At 47.6% G+C, this 19,688-nt stretch overlaps 1 protein-coding gene across 3 annotated transcripts in view; it reads right to left on the bottom strand.

Moving 5' to 3' along the window:
• TNPO3 (transportin 3) overlaps positions 1-19,688 on the bottom strand; it is a 1,119,313-nt gene that overhangs the window by 501,352 nt on the left and 598,273 nt on the right. For all 3 annotated transcript variants that reach the window (XM_085653697.1, XM_085653695.1, XM_085653696.1), the window contains exon 12: positions 1,609-1,800. In XM_085653697.1, the coding sequence (XP_085509823.1) occupies positions 1,609-1,800 (192 nt within the window). The remainder of the gene's footprint in view (positions 1-1,608; positions 1,801-19,688) is intronic.

The raw sequence follows: 19,688 nt of genomic DNA, 5'->3' as shown, positions 1-19,688 counted from the left end.
TGCTTAATGTGTGATCTGCAGCTCATATGCCTCAAACACATAATTTAATACTTTGTTGAGGTCGTTTCTGATATTCTTGGTGTGGCGCTAAGGACATTTCTTGAATGGTGTCTGTTCCATCATCCTTAATGCTTCTTGATTCTACGAGTAGACAATGAAGAGGCATGGAGCTCTGGTCTTCGATTAAAGTCTCTGAAGTGCGTTGAGAGAGCAGAAAGGGACGACCATCAAGGAAGTAGTCTTCTCAGTGATGGGAGAGGAGGATATGACCGAGTGGGTCAGAAAGAACGGGGGTTGAGACGTTGATTCAGGGAGCACAGTGAATACACGTTCTAACTCAAAGGTAAAAAAAAAAATATATACACAATCTAACAATGGAGTCTATGGAAAATACGATGCGTGTCTGAATACTTCTTCAAACAATAACAAGCTGTGACCAGCAGACAACAACACTAGATGTCAGGAGTATGCACAGTATGTGTATCTACAGCCACACATGCTACGAATATAGTGTTTGTTGGCATCCTTGCAGTCTGGGCCTAGGCTGCTATGTTTTTATTGTTCAATTGTCTAGGGACCAGTAGATGTGAACACTTCAGAGATGGACTGCTTTTTGTTTTTTTTCCTGCCGAGTTTTATATAGCGCGAACTTAACCCGAATCCAATGAGGTATCAGAGTGCTTTACATAGCACCAGTTACGTTACAGGCGGACACACATTCATTTTTTTTGTTCGGCACGGGGAGATTAAGTGATTTGCCCAGAATCACAGGATGTTTAGCGTCATTACCGAGACTCAAACCCAGTTCCCCAGATCGAGCGCCCTGGCCGTTAGGCCAACTCCTCTCCCCTATAGATTCAGTTTCACAGCTTAACTTTGGTGCACAAGTAATGGTGAAACTTAAAACCTTGAAGCGGAAGTGATCTTAAACAGTTAAATGGATGTCCCAAAATTCTCTCCAAATCCCATATTTTTTAACTCTTACATCTCATTTGTTTTATAACTAAACAGAGAAAACAAATTTTGTACAGGGCATGATAAGTCTCTGGAGCTTGTAGAGTATCTGGTGATTCCTCTCTCTAATCAGTCTGAAACTGACCTTGGAGCTTTGGCATTACTCCAACCAGAGAACAAAGAATTTGATTAAAGGCTTCTTTAATTAAATCCTGCCGGATACTTCCTTATTTTGGCAATTATAAAACATCATGCTCTATTAGCATCTGCGGCTGATTTTAGTTTTTGAAACACGGAATGTGTTGTGGCAGAGGGACATGCATGATTTTGATCGGTCTTTAGCTGGATACTCAAGAAACGGAACACTTTCCTTCAACCTAGTCCTCCTCCACCATCCCAAAAAATACCAAACACGGACAAAGGTTAAGTTGGACCCACCCTCACCAACCACAATATATCAGCACTGAAATACCATTAAGCACTTTCTATATATATTCAGCTCACGGAAGAGACCGGATGGATTACCACAGTGAAATTAAAGAGCCTTGAAGCAGCACTGTGGATCATTGGTCTAAACTGCAGTTGTGGTTGTATAGGTATAACGCATACAATTTATAAGCACAATCTTTTTTTGCCAAGACATATTGATATTACCTTTTAAAAGACCAACAGCAGCATCAGGGGAAAGCATGAATGAGTCAAGTGACCTGGCTATCTCCAGAAGGCCATTAAAGTGCTGTGCCATATGGTCTCTGCATACAGAACAGATGTTATGAATGGCTTTGGCAGATGCTGAAGCCAGCGGTTTCTGGCACAAGCCTTTCATCAAATAACCAAGCACTGGATCTGAGGAGACAGGCGCAAGAATGAAAGGTTATTGCCTGAAAGAGCAAAACTCAAAAGAATATTTGCAAATTTAAATAATTGGAACATACAACACATACAAAAGGGCATTATAGGAAAGAATACATTTCCTGAATGCTCCTTATTGACAACTGGATATGCAAAAAACAACTAAGAAAGTAAAACGGGACATTCACCAAGTAACAGCTAACTTTGGTACAGGATCCAAGATTAATAGTGGTAATCATAAGGGGCCCCTAGAACACAATAGAGGTCAGCAGCTATACCACCAAAAATGGAATCTGTTCATGGACGCAGTCTAGTCATCAGTTATACACCAAAAATGATACCATGCAATTAGTCAGCAATGGAGAGTGAGAATCTAAAATGAGGAAAGAAAGGGTAGGGAGAATGTATGGCATTTAAACAGATGTGAATATTAAAACAAATGGATAGCAAGTGGAAATAATGTCTAACGTTTTGCTATTTATGCATAGTACCATATTAGTAGTTGAGGTAATGGATTATACTAAATACTGGATCTTTTCACTTACATTAAGAGGGACGTTCATGGCCAGTAAACAAGCATCCACACTAGTTCTTCATATGGAACCAAAATATTTAGTCAATGTATGTGAGAAAGTGCCCTCTTTCTTGCATGGTATGCCCCCACTTTTTGCTGAATTGCTGATGTTCTTTGACTGAGTGTGCCCTGGGCTCCTGCTAATCAGGTACCCAGGGCCTATGTTTCGTCCCTAAAAACTGCATTGAAGCCTAAACCCAATTGGCATCTCTGGCCACATGTCAGCCCCTAGTAAATGGTACCACAGGTACCCAGGGCACTGTGACAAAAGAAGGCCTCTAAGGGCTGCAGCACTTATTATGCCACCACTAGAGGTCCTGTACCCTGACACTCACACACTGCCTTTGCAGGATGCGTGTCTTGGTGCAGAACAAAGTGAAGAGTCGACATGGCACACATCCCTGTGTACCATGCCCCCAAACAATTGCTCTGGCATACATCAGTCACCCCTCTAGCTGGGTGCCCTATGCCAGGGGTGAGGGTACAGGTGCATGAGCCCTGTACCCCTACAGTGCCCAAGTCCATTCCTGGGCACTGTAAGTGCAGTGCTGCCATTAAGAGTATATGGTACTGGGAGCACTGAAGGCTTGGAAGTTTGGTATCAAACTTTCCGGCACATTGATGCCAGTGTGGGATTTAATGTAAAATGCACAAGACAGGGCATCTTAGATGGCCCCTGAAACTCGACCAACTTCTAGTGACCTGACTGAGTGGCTGCTTAGGCTGCCACCAACAGACATGTTTCTGGACCCCTTGGTCAAGAGCCTGCTTCTCTCGGGGGCCTGAAACAATGCACATCCTGGGATGAGGTGCCAAGCCTCTTCCCCCAGGATAAGCAGGGTTCACGAAGAGGAAGCTTCAAAGGCATTCTGCCTTTGTGAGCCTCCCCAGACAATTTGCTGCTTTCAGCAACTGGTACCCACTGGTTCTACCCCCCACTTTGGGCGGGAGAACCGGCGGGATAAACAAGTGTGGGAAAGAGGTGTGCCCACCTCTGCCAACTCCACCCCTCAGGTGGGGGAGGTGAGGTGAAGCACAACTCTGAGTCACAGCCATCTTGAGGATGGGGGTACCCAACCAACCAAGGACAGGCTCCTGCCCCCCTCCTACTGGAGGGTCGCTCGATAGGGGGTGTACCCACCCCAGGGAAGGGACCCATTGGTCCCTACCCTCACCTACCTGTAATGCCCCTAAATCTAGTATTTAGGGGGCACCCTGAACCTTGCTTCCTCAGAGCCAGCCTGACAAGAAGGACTGAACAGCCGTGCAGCCAGCTAACAAGAGGACAACACCCTCTGACTTGGCCCCAGCCCTAACGGCCTGTCTCCCCTAGAACCTGCTCCTGCGAAATCCCAGTGTGTTCTGCAGCCAGCAACCTCAAAAACCCCGGAGGACCTGCCTGCCTTCACTTCCAAGACTGCTTCTCCCGTGATCAACGGATTTGTATAGACTTCTGGCTCTGCCAGCTACTGCAAATCCAGCCCACTCCTCACCCGCCGAACCCAGCCAGAGTGGAAAAACACAACGAGGAGGTCCCCCCGGCGATCCGGACCGGAGATCCGGCAACCCCTGACCTGCCTAAAGCCTCCAGCCAACGCCTGCAGCCTAAATCCAGAAGGCCCCCCTGACCGCGACCCGGAGCTGGTAAGAAGATCCGGCCCCAAAAGGCACCACTGCACCCGACGCCCACTGCCTTGTATGCCCAAACCAACGGTGCCTAACCAACCCTTAACTTCCCAACTTACCTCTCGAAGTGGTGGTCGCACCCAGAAGTCCTTGGTCTCCCTGCCTGCAGTGCTTTTGCAAATCGGAGGTTCTCCATTGAAAACAGGGCACCCAACCTCAAAACAGCACCCGGACACCCTGGTGCCGCTGAGGGTGCACCTTTAGTGCTAATTTGGTTCTCTATTTGCCCTGACCTAAACCCTAGGAGCTTTGCTCCCACAGCCGTGTGGCCTGCTTGCCAGCAGCCACCAACCGGAGGCCCCATATCCTCCATAGAGAAACATTCAGCCTCAAATCTCTGCACCAGGCAGCCCTAGTGACGCTGAGGGTGAAACAAAAGTGCATCACTGACCATGGGGGACCCCGGAGTCTAACCCCAGAACCTTAACTCCCACAGACTACTACTTACCTGTGAACAGATTACCTGTGTTTCCTCCATAGGATAACATTGACAATTTTCTTCCAAAAAGTTTTTAAGTGTGGAGTTTTGAAATCTAGAGATATTCTTTAAAAATCCTGCAAATAACCAAAATTGAGTTACTTACCTGTTTCCAGGAAATGTCCCAGTGCGGAATCTAGGTATCCAGCACGGAGTTAGATAAGTAACGAGAAAAGTAACTTGCCTGCAATTTACTGAAAAAGCCTATTCATTCCAATGTACTGTATTTGTTAAGTGTTGCAACCTACTGCATTACCTGTAAATCAAACAAAGTACAATTTCCATTGCATTTTCAAACTGTTCTACAAGCAGCAACTTATTCCTGTAAAGTATTTTATGCTTACCTGTGTCAGGCTTGCTTGGTTCTAAAATAAAACAGTATATTTTTTTATACAAAAACAATTGGCCTGGAGGCAAGATGGCGATCGCTGCAGCGATCGTGTGAGCGGACTTGACACTCCTCGGCGTTACCCCCCCTGCTATACCTTCTGACAGTGATGAACGTAGCGTGAATCGAAGTGCTGAGTTCTCTGGGCATGCTGTGGCTACTTTGTTACCTGCTTCCTCAAGGGTTTTCTTTGTCTGTGCGTTATCTTTCACGAGCACCGGGGACTGTTTGGATGCCGGTGGAGCTCGGGAGCAAGCTTGGGAGCGGCTAGCATCGGGCAGTGTGAGGTTTCAGCTCAGGCTTAGACTGCGCAGGTTGAGGGTCCGGTGAAAATCCAGGACTGGAGCGTCTGCACTTACAGAGCAATGCCCCCCCAAGAACGCCACGAAAGGCTCCAAGACCCGTGCGGTAGCTTCGGCAGTTTCTGCGGTCTCGACCTCCCATCCAGGTAATGGACGGGGTAGTATTCTCGGTGCTCGGCAGGAACAGGGGAAATCTAATCCTTCTCCCGGGGGATTGCGAAGTAAATATACTATTTCTGGAAGGTTAGTTAAGGTCCCGGGAATATGCCAAAAGGGGACCTTAACGAAAACTCAGCCAGGTAACAAAGCTGTAATGCCAACAAATTCTACAGATGCGTCCACTGCGGAGGAAAAGTCTGCGGTATCTTTAACAAATCAAGGGGAAACGGCAGCAACAGCTAATAGGGAAATCTCTAGTTTACCGGGTTCAGTGCATAACAACATATGTATGGAAGCGAATATACTTCAAAATAAAATACCCCCTAGTGTGTGCAATTCAGCGCAATCCCAACATACTACTGCCTCACTAACACCTACAGACTTGGCTTGTGACGATTCTCAAGGAACATTACTATATGTCGGTCCCAGTGGGGTGAATGGAGGTAAAGAGCTGATAAAAGATATGGACTCTGGAGGCAAATTTTATTCAATGTCAGAGCCATCTAACTCTTCCGAGAATGAGAGTATTGGAGGAGACTGATGAGAGAAGTGAGGCTAGCTTTGGTTTCCAGGACGAAGAAAATTTGATGTCTCTGACGCTGGAACTGTACGGAAAGCAAGAGATCCTTCTAATTTAGCCTCTAAGTCTAAGGAAATGTGTACTAAGACTGGGTCATTAGTCTGGGATTATTCATTCTCACCACAACTTGGGAGACTAATGGTGGTTTATGTGGCTTAGGTGGCAGTAGCATCAATGCATCTTGAGAGATTAATGGTACCGATGTGCCGGATGAAAATGAAATTACCCTGAGCACTATTTACCAAGCTATTATGACTTATCGAGAAGAGACCAAAGCAGAGGGTCTGCGCACACCGGGCGCGGTCCGTAAACTTCAAAATACTGTGCGTCGGGTAATAAAGTCCTGTACAGAAATGTCCGCACGGATAGGGGAAGCAGAGACAAGAATATCTATAATTGAGGATGAGATAGCGCAGCAGAAAACAAGTATAACCTCATTACAAACTGTAAAGGATGATATCAATTGGAAACTCACTGACAGAGAATCGCGCAAGAAGGAACAATCTACGCATATTAGGCGTTCCAGAAGGAAAGGAGGCCAAAGATATACGGCAGTTTGTCATTGATCTATTTACAGAGGCCTTTCCCGATTTGAGTCAATGGAAGTGGGACTTGGAACTGCAGCATGCCCATAGATTTCTTTTCATATGCGGGGAGGTATGGGGGGGGTCCTGATGCAAAGCCTAGGGCTATTTTGACATGTCTGAACAATTTTTTGCTTAGGGAGTCTTTATATGATCTAGCAAGGCCCGATCGTAAAAGAAGTGGGAAGGGCTGCGAGTTCTTGCTCGCCCTGATTTTTGTCAGGCTATGGTTCAACAAAGATGGCATCTTCGCCAACTGATCCCACTTTTTCAAGCTAAAGGTGCACAGGCCTTCCTCCACAACCCGTATAAACTTAAAATCATCTACAAAGACAAAACTCTTTTTTTTGTCTCCGAGAATGCTGCAAAGGAGTTTTTAACTTCTATTTAGTATGAGTAAGTGTTAGTGATGCTGCTGCTCAGAAGGTGGTCTATTTTCTAAATTCACAGGGTTTTTTTTCTACTTCTGTTTTTTTCCAGAGTCAGGAGGGAGCTGGGGGACTGTTCATAACCCTCTTTCTCCATCACTAAAGGGACTATTCAGTCCTTATGCCTCTTTTGGGTGGGGGGTTGGGTGGGGGTGGGATGGTTCTGGGGTGGTTGGGGTGGTGGGGTAAGGATAAGTACAGTATTGGTAGGCTATGTGTTTGGTATCAAGGTTATGGTGATAACATTTTTGATTTGTGCTTTGTCAATTGTCGAATTGCATTTTAAGCGGGGGATAGAGAGCAAGCTAATGTTGACCTGTTCCTTTTGTCTACAGCTCTATTGTGATGGGTAAACTTTAAATATGTTCATGGAATGTTTGCGGCCTCAATGGCAGAAATCTTAACTACAATGCGGGTGGATCTGCTTTGCATACAGAGACCCACATCGCTTGGAATAACCGGAAATATTTAACCGATTTAGGCATGGGAGTACTTGGCTGTAGTCAGAGTTCGACTACTAGAGGGGTTGCGATTTTGCAAAAATTTGGTTGGGGGATCTGTAAGCGTGTTAAAGAAGATGTTTCGGGAAGATGGGTTATCATTGAACTTTGGGTAGGGGGTGTCCCAATGACGATATGCTCAATTTATGGTCCTAATTTGGATGACCCAGACATGTTGCATTTTCTTAGTATTGAGCTAGCAACATGGCCATCGCCGCTACTTATGTGTGGGGATTATAACCTTCATTTGGAAGGTAACTCACATAAAAAGTGATCGATTATATGTTAAGAAGAAGACTAAAGTGTTTAAAGCTACTAGAGGGGTTGCTAAAGAATTTGGGTTAGTGGATGCATAGTATGTCATGGGGAAGGGAGCTACGGAGTCAACCTTTTATTCTGCACCCCATAGGAAACATTTGCGCCTAGATTATTTCTTCTTAACAGTTGGGAAAGCAAGAAATGCTAGCTTTCATATCCTGCCCAAAATTATATCAGATCACAATCCCATTGTGTTAGATCTGGATTGTAGTAGTAGTAGTGGTAGTAGTAGTAGTAGTAGTAGATGTTTACCAAGAGCTTGGACTTTTGATCAGAAACTGTTATTGGATTCCGTATACTGCAAACAAATGAGCAAATGGATCACTGAATTTTAAAAAAATAATCAAGACCACATCAGACTCTATTGTTTGGGACGCATTTAAGGCTGGGGTTCGTGGGGAATGAATATGCTACTTACCAGTATGCATCTGTTCTTGGCATGTAGGGCTGCTGACATTCATATCTGTGCATAGATAGCCGCCTAGTGTTGGGTCCGGATGTTTGCACGTTGTTGTCCTGGAAGAGTCTTCGAAGTATCCTGGGATAGGTGACTCCTCCCCTGGACTACAGTGCGCATGGGCATCCTCTCATCCTCAGATGGTTTTTCGCCATTGTGGCAGTGATGGAGTAGATACAGAAAGTGATGACCATGCTTTACAGTAATTCTGAGAGCTGCAGCTGTTACAGGCGCCGGGGAGGAGGGAGGGCGATATGAATGTCAGCAGCCCTACATGCCAAGAACAGATGCATACTGGTAAGTAGCATATTCAGTTCGAGGCATGTGGGCTGCTGAATTCATATCTGTGCATAGAATACATAGCAGTACCTCCTATTAGCGGCGGCTACCAGTGCCAGCTGCAGCTGTCTGAAAAAGAGTTTTGAGAACAGCCTGTCCTACAGCTGCCTGCTGTTTTGATTGCACATCTACACAATAGTGTTTGGTAAATGTGTGTGTAGTGGACCAGGTGGCTGCTCTACATATATCATGCAAAGGAATGTTACCTAGGAAAGCCATGGAGGCCCCTAACTTACGTGTTGAGTGGGCTCGTGGGGGAATCGTTAATGTGCGTTTAGCCTTTTGATAGCAAATTTGAATACATTTAACGATCCATCTGGCTATACCTGCTTTGGAGATAGCGTTACCTTTGTGGTGTGGGGCAAAGGCAACGAAAAGTTGTTTTGTTTTCCTAAAGGGTTTGGTCCTGTCGATATAATACATGAGGGCCCTTTTCACATCTAGTGTATGGAGTGCCCTTTCTGCGACAGTTTGTGGGTTTTGAAAGAAAACAGGCAGTTCAATAGTTTGATTCATGTGGAACTGCGATATCACCTTGGGCATGAATTTGGGGTTGGTACGTAGTACGACCCTGTTGGCGTGAACCTGTATAAATGGCTCTTGAACAGTTAGTGCCTGGAGTTCACTAACTCTTCGTAAAGAAGTTATCGCTACTAGGAAAGCTACTTTACAGGTAAGGAATTGAATCTCGCATGAGTGTAGAGGTTCAAAGGGTGGACCCATCAGGCGTGTGAGGACCAAGTTGAGGTTCCACATCGGAGCCGGTGGGTGGCTTGGTGGAATGACTCGTTTGAGTCCTTCCAAGAATGCTTTGATGGCAGGCACTCTGAATAGAGAGAGGTGCTGCCTGGTCTGCAGATAGGCTGATATTGCGGTCAAATGGACACGTATAGAGGTGTACGCCAGATTGCATCGGTATAGGTTTAAGAGGTAACAAATTATGTTTTGGATGGATGCGTTTAGCTGGTTAATGTCATTATTATTGCAATAAATGACGAACCTTTTCCATTTGGCTGCATAGCAAGCTCTGGTAGTGGGTCTCCTGGCCACCTTAATGATGTCCATACAGTCAGGTGGCAGGTTTAGGTAGCCAAACTCTAGGACTTCAGGAGCCAGATTGCCAGGTTCAGCTGTTGCGGATCTGGATGCTGAATCTCTCCATGGTTCTGCGTCAAATGCGCGGGTTTGATCCGCAGCCTTTGATGCGGCACCACGGAAAGTTTGAGAAAGGTGGTGTACCATGGCTGGCGTGCCCACGTTGGAGCAACCAGGACGAGTGTCAGTGAATGTTGTCTGAGTTTGCGTGCCACCAGCGGTATCAGTGGTGCTGGGGGAAAAGCGTACGCAAATCTGCCGGACCAGTTCATCCATATCGCATTGCCCTGCGACTGCGGATGTGGGAACCTGGCGGCAAAGCTTTGGCATTTTGCGTTTTCGCTTGTGGCGAATAGGTCTATCTCTGGATGACCCCATTGCTGGAAGTACGGTTGGAGTACTGATGGGTGTAACTCCCACTCGTGCATCTGGTGGCTGTGTCTGCTGAGCAGATCCGCCATCTGGTTGTCCTTGCCGGGGAGGTGTTCTGCCATGAGGAACATGTTCCTCTGAATGGCCCACTTCCACAGGCTCTGAGCCAGATGAGACAACTGTGGAGTGTGTGTTCCTCCCTGCTTCTGTATGTAGTACATGGCAGTCATGTTGTCCGTCCGGATCAACACGACTTTGTTGCACAAGTGTACTTTGAATGCTGTCATAGCCAGGAAGATTGCCATCAGTTCTAGAAGGTTGATGTGCATCTTCTTTTGTTGTGTTGTCCATAGTCCCTGCACTGTGTAATGGAGTACATGAGCTCCCCATCCCTGGAGAGACGCGTCCGCCGTCAGTATTATCTGTGGGACAGGCTCTTGGAACGGTCGGCCCTTGCAAAGGTTTTGTGGATTCCACCAATGCAGAGAGTTGTATGCCCGACCGCTCACCAACACTAGGTCTTTCAACTGTCCTTGAGCCTGATTCCACTGACGTGCTATGCACTCCTGAAGCGGGTGCATATGTAGTCTCGCGTGTGGGACTATGAAAATGCAGGAGGCCATCATGCCTATCAACTGCATGAACACTCGCGCGGGAAGGGAGTGTTGTGGTTTGAACTTGGAAATCAGCATTTGCATGCTGTTGATTCTCACTAAATTTGGCTGAGCTGTGGCCGCCAGAGTGTCTATAGTCGCACCTAGGTACTGTTGTACGTGTGCGGGCTGGAGATGGGATTTTGGGTAATTTAGTGAGAAACCCAGACCGTGAAGGAGGTGAATGGTGCGGGACATGTGGCTGGCACATTGCTGGGCTGACTTCGCTTGAACGAGCCAGTCGTCCAGGTAAGGGTAGACGTGTATGTGCTGCCTCCGTAGATGTGCCGCTACAGTAGCTAGGCACTTTGTGTGAACACCCTGGGTGCTGTTGTCACGCCGAAGGGGAGGACTTTGAATTGGTAGTGCTGCCCTTGAACAGTGAACCTGAGGTATTTCTTGTGTGAGGGGTGAATGGGTATGTGGAAATACGCATCTTTGAGGTTCAGTGTGGCCAGGAAGTCTCCCTGCTTGAGCAGCGGGAGGACTTGCTGTAAAGTGAGCATGTGAAAATGCTCGGAGAGAATGTACTGGTTCAGGGGTCTCAGGTCTCATATAGGTCTGAGTGACCCGTCCTTTTTCGGTATTAAAAAGTACAGGGAGTACACCCCCGTACCTTGCTCGTGGACGGGTACGACCTCTATTGCGCCTTTTAGTAGCATACTTTGCACCTCCTGCTGTAAGAGCGTTAAGTGCTCTGAGGACATAGGACGGTTTTTTGGAGGTATTGTGGGTGGAGTTGAGGTTAATTCTAGGCAGTAACCGTATTTGACAATATCTTTGACCCACCTGTCCGTGGTGATGGAGTTCCACGTGGACAGGAACCTTTGTAGCCTTCCCCGACAGGTGTTATGTGGTCGGGAGGAAGGGAGAGGGCGTCACTGCTTGTTCTTGGGGGAGGACCTGGTGTTGCCGTAGCCGCGTCCTCTGCCCTTTGTGCTGAAGCCACGATATCCACCCCGGGTGTTTTTATCGTAGGTGTTTTGTGTGTTGCCCTTGTTGTATGTTTGCTGTGACCCCTGTCCTCTACCTGCTCCTCTATTTCCGGGGCGACGAAAGGAGCCGCTCCGAAAGGACTGCGTTTGTAGGGCCCCCATGGACTTTGCAGTGTCTGTGTCCTTTTTTATTTTCTCTAGGGTGGTGTCAACCTCCGGCCCGAATAAGTAGTCGGGGTTGACAGGTTGGTTGAGGATGTTATTTTGTACCTCCGGTTTGAATCCGGAGATTCGCAACCAGGCGTGTCGTCGCAACATGACGCTAGTGTTTATGGCTCTGGCAGCTGTATCTGCGGCATCCAGTGCACACTTAATGGATGCATTTGTGAGCAGTTGTCCCTCCCTGATGAGGATCTCTGCACCTTCTTTGAATTGGTCAGGGAGATGTTGGAGTAGTTGCTCCAATGTGTCGTAGTGCGCTCGATCGTAGCGAGCGAGGAGCGCTTGAGTATTGGCAATGCGCCATATGTTAGCTGCCTGGGCGGCAACCCGTTTGCCAGAGGTCTCCAGCACCTTGGACTCTTTGTCCGGGGGAGGAGCATCACCTGTTTGTGAGTGTGCCCTCTTGCGAGCATTCGCAACGACAATGGAATCCAGAGCTAACTGGCCTCTAATGTAAGTAGGGTCCCCAGACGCTGATCTGTATTTCTTGTCGATCCTGGGGTTTATCACTCTTGCCCTGGTGGGTTCCTTGAAGATGTCCTTTGCTGGTTTGAGGACCCCCTTTAACATGGGCAGAGTCTTTATATTCGTTTCTGAGGATGCGAAAGTATCCATGAGAAGGTCGTCCTCGATGGTGTCAGAGTGAAGTTGCACCCCATGATTGGCCGCAGCACGTTCAATTAGAGCGTTGAACGCGGCAGTGTCCTCTGTGGGAGATGTTTTTGCTCCATAGAGTTGTGGGTCCTGTGCATCCATAGGTGCACCTGGGTCTACAGGGTCATCCCAAGCTTGATCAGGGTCCTGTTGGCCTTCAGGGTCCATCTCTCCGGGGTAGGGGACTTGGTCACCCATGTAGTCCTCCAACGCATCCGTGTCGGAGTGTGTGGGAGAGAAGGACTGTGGATCCTGGTAGGGTGAATGGAAAGGTTCGTAAAAAACTGGTTCCGAAGCCACTGGCAGCTTTCTCTTAAGTGGGATCCGGAAGGAGTCCAAAGCTGGCTCAGAAGTTATTCTCTTTTTGTGGATAATCATCCTGCCAGTGTCGGCGTCGATGAGATGTGATGGAGACGTCTCCGCAGAGCGTTCGGCAGGCGTGATCGTGGTGTGGGTGACCCGTGTCCTGATTTGGAACAGTTTCGGGGCCGTGGATGGTGGCAGGCCAAAAGTAATGTTGGCTGGTGCCGAAGAGGCTGTTGGAGCTTTTATCGGCTCGGAGCCCGACGTGTCCTGGAGGACCGTTTTGTTTTTGGTGCGTTGCGCAGCAACGGGTCGCACCTGGAGCGCCCTCGATTCCTTTGCGCCGACCGGTTCTGTAGAGGCGGGCGTGGACTTCTTCGGCGCCGGTGAGTCATCGAGTCGAGGGGCGGGAATGGCCGTCGACGTCTTCGATGAGTGTGGCTTTGGTGGTGCCGTCGAAGCGGTGGGAGACGCAGCAGGCAGTTTGACCTTTGGGGTCGGAGCCGATTGCGTCGGTGCCGGGAGCCGAGTAGGTTTGGTGGCACCGAAGGTCCTTTTCCGTATGTCGACCCCGACGTCGGCCGCTTCAAGCTCGGCACCGAAGTCTCGTTTGTTGCGCTCGGTGCCGACGGGTTTTGCTGGCGTCGAAGGTGTGGTGGGCCTCGATCCGACCAGCGCCACTTTCGGTTTCGGTTTCAATTGAACCAATACAGCTTTTGGTTTCGGTTTCGAAGAAGGGAAACCAGCCGGTTTGGGCATTAATGGCTGCCGCTGAATGTCCGAGGCCGGGCCCGAGGGCGGGGCCGAAGAACTGCGGGATAGGTCTTGGGTAAGGCCCGAAGGCGATCCCTCGACCGGAGCCATAGACTGTTGCACTGGGATTTCCTCAGTCTGTACGGGTAGGCCTTGCTCGTCACCGGAGCTACTCTCTTCGGCCCCTAAGGCCTCATTGTAGTCTCCTACCTCGGTGTCGTCTTCATCTCTGCGAAAGAGTGTTTCGTCGACGTCTTCCGATCCGGAGTCATGTTCGGAAGCGGGACTGGAGGGTAGGTTCTCCACTTCTTCAACATCTTCGGTCTCGGCGCTGAAGATGTCGGCCGGTGCCGCTTGCTGCGCCTCGAGTCTCGCTGCTCGTCGATTCCGGAGAGTCTTCTTGGATCGAAATCGGGCACAGGCCATACATGTAGATTCGTCGTGATCCGGTGAAAGGCATTTGTTGCACACCGGATGGACGTCGATGTGGGGATATTTCGCATTACATACAGGACACCGCTTGAATGGTGTCCTCGATTCCATCGTCGATGACGGGTCGATGGTCGTGTAAGATGCGAAAAAGTTGGTTCTGGAAGTTAGTAAACTAACAAGATAATATCGATACCGATCGGGAACAGTACCGACGCGAACTAAAGGCCTTTTGGCCTAGAAAAAGTTTTTCCTAACTTGAGTCAAGATAAGCACATCCGAACCCAATGGCGGAAAAAAACAATCTGAGGATGGAGAGGATGCCCATGCGCACTGTAGTCCAGGGGAGGAGTCACCTATCCCAGGATACTTCGAAGACTCTTCCAGGACAACAACGTGCAAACATACGGACCAAACACTAGGCGGCAATCTATGCACAGATATGAATTCAGCAGCCCACATGCCTCGAACTTGATAGAAATGCAAAAAGACAGAGCAGGTTATGCAGATGATATGAAATATATTAAATATATGCAAATATATGGTAATTTTAATACTGTAAAAGTTATGCAAATAGTTTTTTAAAATATGCGCATTTGGGAGCCTTACAAATATTTGGGTTGATGGTGGACGCTGCCACTGCAGTTTCTGGCCTGCAATTGGCTGGGGGCTCCATTGTTTTAGCTCTTTGGGGTTGTGAGGGGTGTGATCTGTAACCGAGGTATCAATTAGTGGTCTGGTTGCCCAGCCCACCTCATCTCCACAAGTTCAAGGACCCTAAAGGGATGGCTTACTTCTGGCATGGTTATTATAGATTATTATCTGAGTGACTGAGGAAGCAATATTTTGGGGGACCTTCTTATTACGGGTGGGATCTTTTATCTGGTTTCTGGGGATGTTAAGAATCAGGAGAGGAGTCACATAGTGGGCTTACGAAAATAGTGAATCGGGCTGGTTAAAATTAACCTGTCTACTTTAGCGTAATCTGTATGGGGAGCATTAATATTTGCCAAGAACTGTAACTTGTTGATTGGTGAAGTAATTGTTTGTCAGTCATTAATGTTTTGCAAAATATGTTCTTGTTAACAACAAGGCGAAAGGTGTTTATCTCTAACAAAATAATTCTACCTCAGATCAGTTCTTGTGTTGGCTGGTTGTTCCTTGGGGCTCCACGCGGCACTTCAAGGGTCCCTTTCTTAGGTTAGTGATACAAACTTATAAGATCCGAATGACAGCTCAGCTACAGAACGTGTTTCTTCTGTGTAATATGACCTGCAGATCACGTTTTTGAATAACTGCAAGTCAATTGCGGCCTGTCATCCTTCCAAGGTTAAACAAGTAACTAAGAAATAATCCAGAATTACAAAAAGAAGAGGCTGAACCTCGAATTCCCGCAGTTCCAAAGATAACACTTACACAGAAATACTATTTCTACTTAAAGTACTGGTTTTTTTTTATCAATGAAGACCGGACAGAAATAGCAAGCTTTTACATGGTCAGCTGTTGAAGATTTTTACAATTAATATTTTTGATATTACATGGCGTAATTTTGACCACAGACCATTTTATTAAGTTACAAGCTGCTTAATGAAATGTATTTTAAATTATTAACAGGACCACTATTTATTGAACCTGCAAGAAGATGTTTGGCTTTTCTGTATAACCGTTTACATTTGTGTAAAAAATGAGGTACTGATCATTATTTTAACTCTATCTGGCACTTTGATGTGCATCTGGCCCTTAGACAGTTAAGCCTAACTGTTTTTGCATGCACAAACGGGTTTGCGAACCCGTTTGCGCATGCAAAAACAGCATGGGCCATGTATAAAGCCTATTTAGCGAGTTGCAATTTATTTGCGACTCGCTAAATAGGTTTTGCGACTTGCTATTATAGGAAGGGGCGTTCCCTTACTAATCGCGAGCGCAAGCCCGTGTATGAATGTTTGGCATACGGAATTGCTGGCACAAAACACTCGCAAATTACCACCCTCTTCAAGAGGGTGGTAATACACTCGCAAAAGGGAAGGGGTGCCCAGTGGACCCCTTCCCCTTTGCAAATACAGGAAAAGTTACCACACAAGTAACACTTATGACTGACAGGGAGGTCAATGGTGTGGTCTCAAGATTAGTATTCTGTGGTACGACCATGAAATAGGAGTCCTAATTCAATTGTGTCACCAGTGACGTAGCCAAGGTATCATGGGCCCGAGTGCAAGGAAGCAAATGGGCCCTTTGGCCTCTGTTTACATTCTGAAATTCAGCAATAATGAGGGTTCAGTGGGCCCCGGTGCCACTACACCTGCTACCAATATGGTAGTAATACAACCCTGTGAAAATCACTGCGTATGCTGTTGAAATCAATGAGCACCACGTGCTCCCTAAAACTGTCCACAAGACTTTCAGGGGTGCGCATGTGCCCTGTCAGTTTTACAATGTGTGCCAGGCGAAGCTAAACTGTGAATTCCAAATGTAGTTCGAGTGCTCCTTACGTTTGCACAACACGTGGAAACTTGAACCCTGCTTCTAAACTCGTTCCATGTACACATTTCAGCAGCCAGGCCTCGGAAATGTACCGTGGAGCGGAAAAGCACACTTGGTGAAGGAACAATTTCCCAGAAGAAAATTTAAAGACATAATACATATAGGTGCTCTCAGTGTGCCAAGTTAACATATTTCACCAAAGACGACACCAGTGGGAGAATCTTCAAACTGCAACGCTAGGCGCGAGACCTAAAAACCATTGCAAGATGCTGCTCAGTTATTGGCTCTGGGTTCGTCGAGTTCTTGGTGAACCTACAAGTCCTATATATCCCCACAACCAGAAAGGTCCAGCAAATGTAACAGTATATTGCTTTCAAACAGCTGTCATAGTTAGAAGAAGTTACAGGTGAAAACGTTGACACAAAAAGCTGTTTAACTAATTTTCAATTTTTCCTATATTTAACTGTTCGTTTCTATGAAGAAACCTTGAAGGATCTACACAAATGACCCCTTGCTGAATTCAGAATTGTGTCTACTTTTCTAAAATGTTTAGCTTTCCAAGATCTATTATTGCTTTCATACCCATTTCTACCATTAACTGGAAGTAGGTTGAAAGCACAAAAAATAGCAAAAATAGGCTATATCCCAGAAAAATGCCAAAACGGTGTAAAAAAAAAAAATGCTTTTCAGACAAAAGTCAGCTTGCCCCTGTAAGAAACTGCCTCTATATATACTGCACCAAAGTGAGGTACAGTGTGTATAGAGTCCAAGAGTCTCCCAGAGGGAGGCAGAGGTTAAAGTTAGATAGAACCTGACTCTCTAAAGCGGTAGCTTGGTCGAGCAGTAAGGCAGTAACAGAGGACATTGTGAAGCATTTGATGTACACACTCAGTCAGCTAATGCATTCACACACTCAAGAACTGAACTCTAGGCCAATTATTGTTGTATAAAAATATATTGTTGTTTATGTTTTAGACCCAAGCAAGCCTGGTTCAGGTAAGCATAAAATACTTTTCAGTAATAAGTTACTGGATATAGAACAGTTGAAAAAGGCTATAGGAATTGTACTTTATTTGATTTACAGGGGAGCAGTAGTATGCAACACTTAGCAAATGCAGTACATTGGAATGAATAGGCTTTTTCTACAAATTGCAGGTAAGTTACTTTTATGTTACTTTCTCTAACTCAGTGCTGGATGCCTAAATTCAGCACTGGGACATTTACTGAAAACTGTTGAGAATATGCGTTTTGGTTATTGTTTCGCTTTTAAGGAATATTTCAAGTTTTCAAAACTCCACTTTGTAGTTTTTTCGAAAGAGAATTGTCAATGTTATTCTATGGAAGAAAAACAGGTTATCGGTTTGCAGGTAAGTAAACGACTGTGGGAGTTAAGGTTCTAGGGTTAGACTCAGGGGTCCCCCAGGGCCAGTGATGCACTGAGATTAGGTGGCCCTAATGCCACCCTCAATGGCATTAGGGCGGCCGGGTGCAGAGTGTTGAGGCCCAATGTTATCATATGGAGGATATGGGGCTTCCGGTTGGTGGCTGCTGGCTAGCAGGCCACACGGCTGTGGAAGCAAAGCTCCTAGAGTTTGGCTCAGGGCAAGTTGGGGACCAAAGTAGCACCAAAGGTGCAACCTCAGCGGCACTAGGGTGGCTGGGTGCTGTTTTGAGGTCGGGTGCCCTGTTTCCAATGGAGAACCTCCGGGAAGAAGAAACACTGTAGTCTCGGGGACGAGGATATTCTGGGTGCGATCACCACTTTGAGGGGTAAGTTGGGATGTCGTGGGTTGGTTAGGCACCGTTGGTTTGGGCACACAAGGCCGTGGGGCGCCGGGGTGCCTTGGGACGTTGGATTTTCTTACCTGCTCTGGTTGCGGTAGGGGAGGGGGTCCTCTAAATTGAGTCTGGAGGCGTTGTCTGGCGGCAGGTCAGGGGTCGCCGGTTCTCGGTTCAGGATCGCCGGGGGGACCTCCTCGTGGTGTTGGTTCACTCGAGCTCGGGAAGTGCAGAGTGTGCTGGATTCAGGGTCTCTGGCTGGCACCAGAATCTGCAGTTTAAACACGACCGGTGTTCTCGGGAGATAGAGTCCTCGAAGTGAAGGCAGGCAGGTCCTCGGGGTTTGTGAGGTTGCTAGCTGCAGGACACGCAGGGATTTCGCAGAAGCAGGTTCGAGGGGAGACAGGCCAGTAGGGCTGGGGCCAAGTCAGTGGGCGTCGTCCTCTTGTTAGCTCTGCATGGCTCTTCGGTCCTTATCTTCTTTTCTTGTGGTTTCTAATCTGAGAAAGCAAGGGTCAGGATGCCACCTAAATACTAAATTTAGGGGCGTTAGAGGTAGGTTAAGGGCAGGGACCAATGGGTCCCTTCCCTGGGGTGGGACACCCCCTATTCTGCCACTTTCCAGTGGGAGGGGGCAGGAGCCTGTTCCTGGTTGGCTGGGTCCCCCTATCTTCAAGATATGGGGGGGGGGGACTCGAGGTTGTGCTTCACCTCGCCTCCTCCCCCACCCGAGGGGTGGAGCTGGCAGAGGTGGGCACACCTCCCTTCCTCACTTCTTTTTCCCGCCGGTCCTCCGGCCCAAAGTGGGGGGTAGAACCAGTGGGAACCAGTTGCTGAAAGCAGCAAATGGTCTGGAGAGGCTCACAAAGGCGGCATGCCTTTGAAGCTTCCCCTTCGTAAACCCTGCCCAATCTGGGGGAGGAGGCTTGCCACCTCATCCCCAGGATGAGCATTGTTTCAGGCCCCCGAGAGCAGCAGGCTCTCGACCCAGGGGTCCCGAAGCATGTTTGGTGGTGGCAGCCTACGCAGCCACTCAGTCAGGTCACTAGTAGTGGGTCGATTTTCAGGGGGAATCTCAGATGCCCTCTGTTGTGCATTTTACATTAAATTCCACACTGGCATCAGTGTGGGTTTAATGTGCTGAGAAGTTTGATATTAAACTTCCCAGTCTTCAGTGTTGCCATTATGGTGCTGTGGAGTTCGTAATGACAAACTCCCAGCACCATATACTCTTAATGGCAGCATTGCACTTACAGTGCCCAGGATTGGACTTGGGCACTGTAGGGGTACAGGGCTCATGCTCCTGTACCCTCACCACTGGCATAGGGCACCCAGCTACAGGGGTGACTGATGTATGCCAGGGCAGTGGTTTGTGGCCATGGCACACAGGGATGTGTGCCATGTCGACTTTCA

This window comes from Triturus cristatus, chromosome 4_1, assembly GCF_964204655.1.
Source record: "Triturus cristatus chromosome 4_1, aTriCri1.1, whole genome shotgun sequence".
NCBI lineage: Eukaryota > Metazoa > Chordata > Amphibia > Caudata > Salamandridae > Triturus > Triturus cristatus.
The sequence above is the reverse complement of the archived record's forward strand: the minus strand, read 5'-3'. Positions and strand labels throughout refer to the sequence as shown.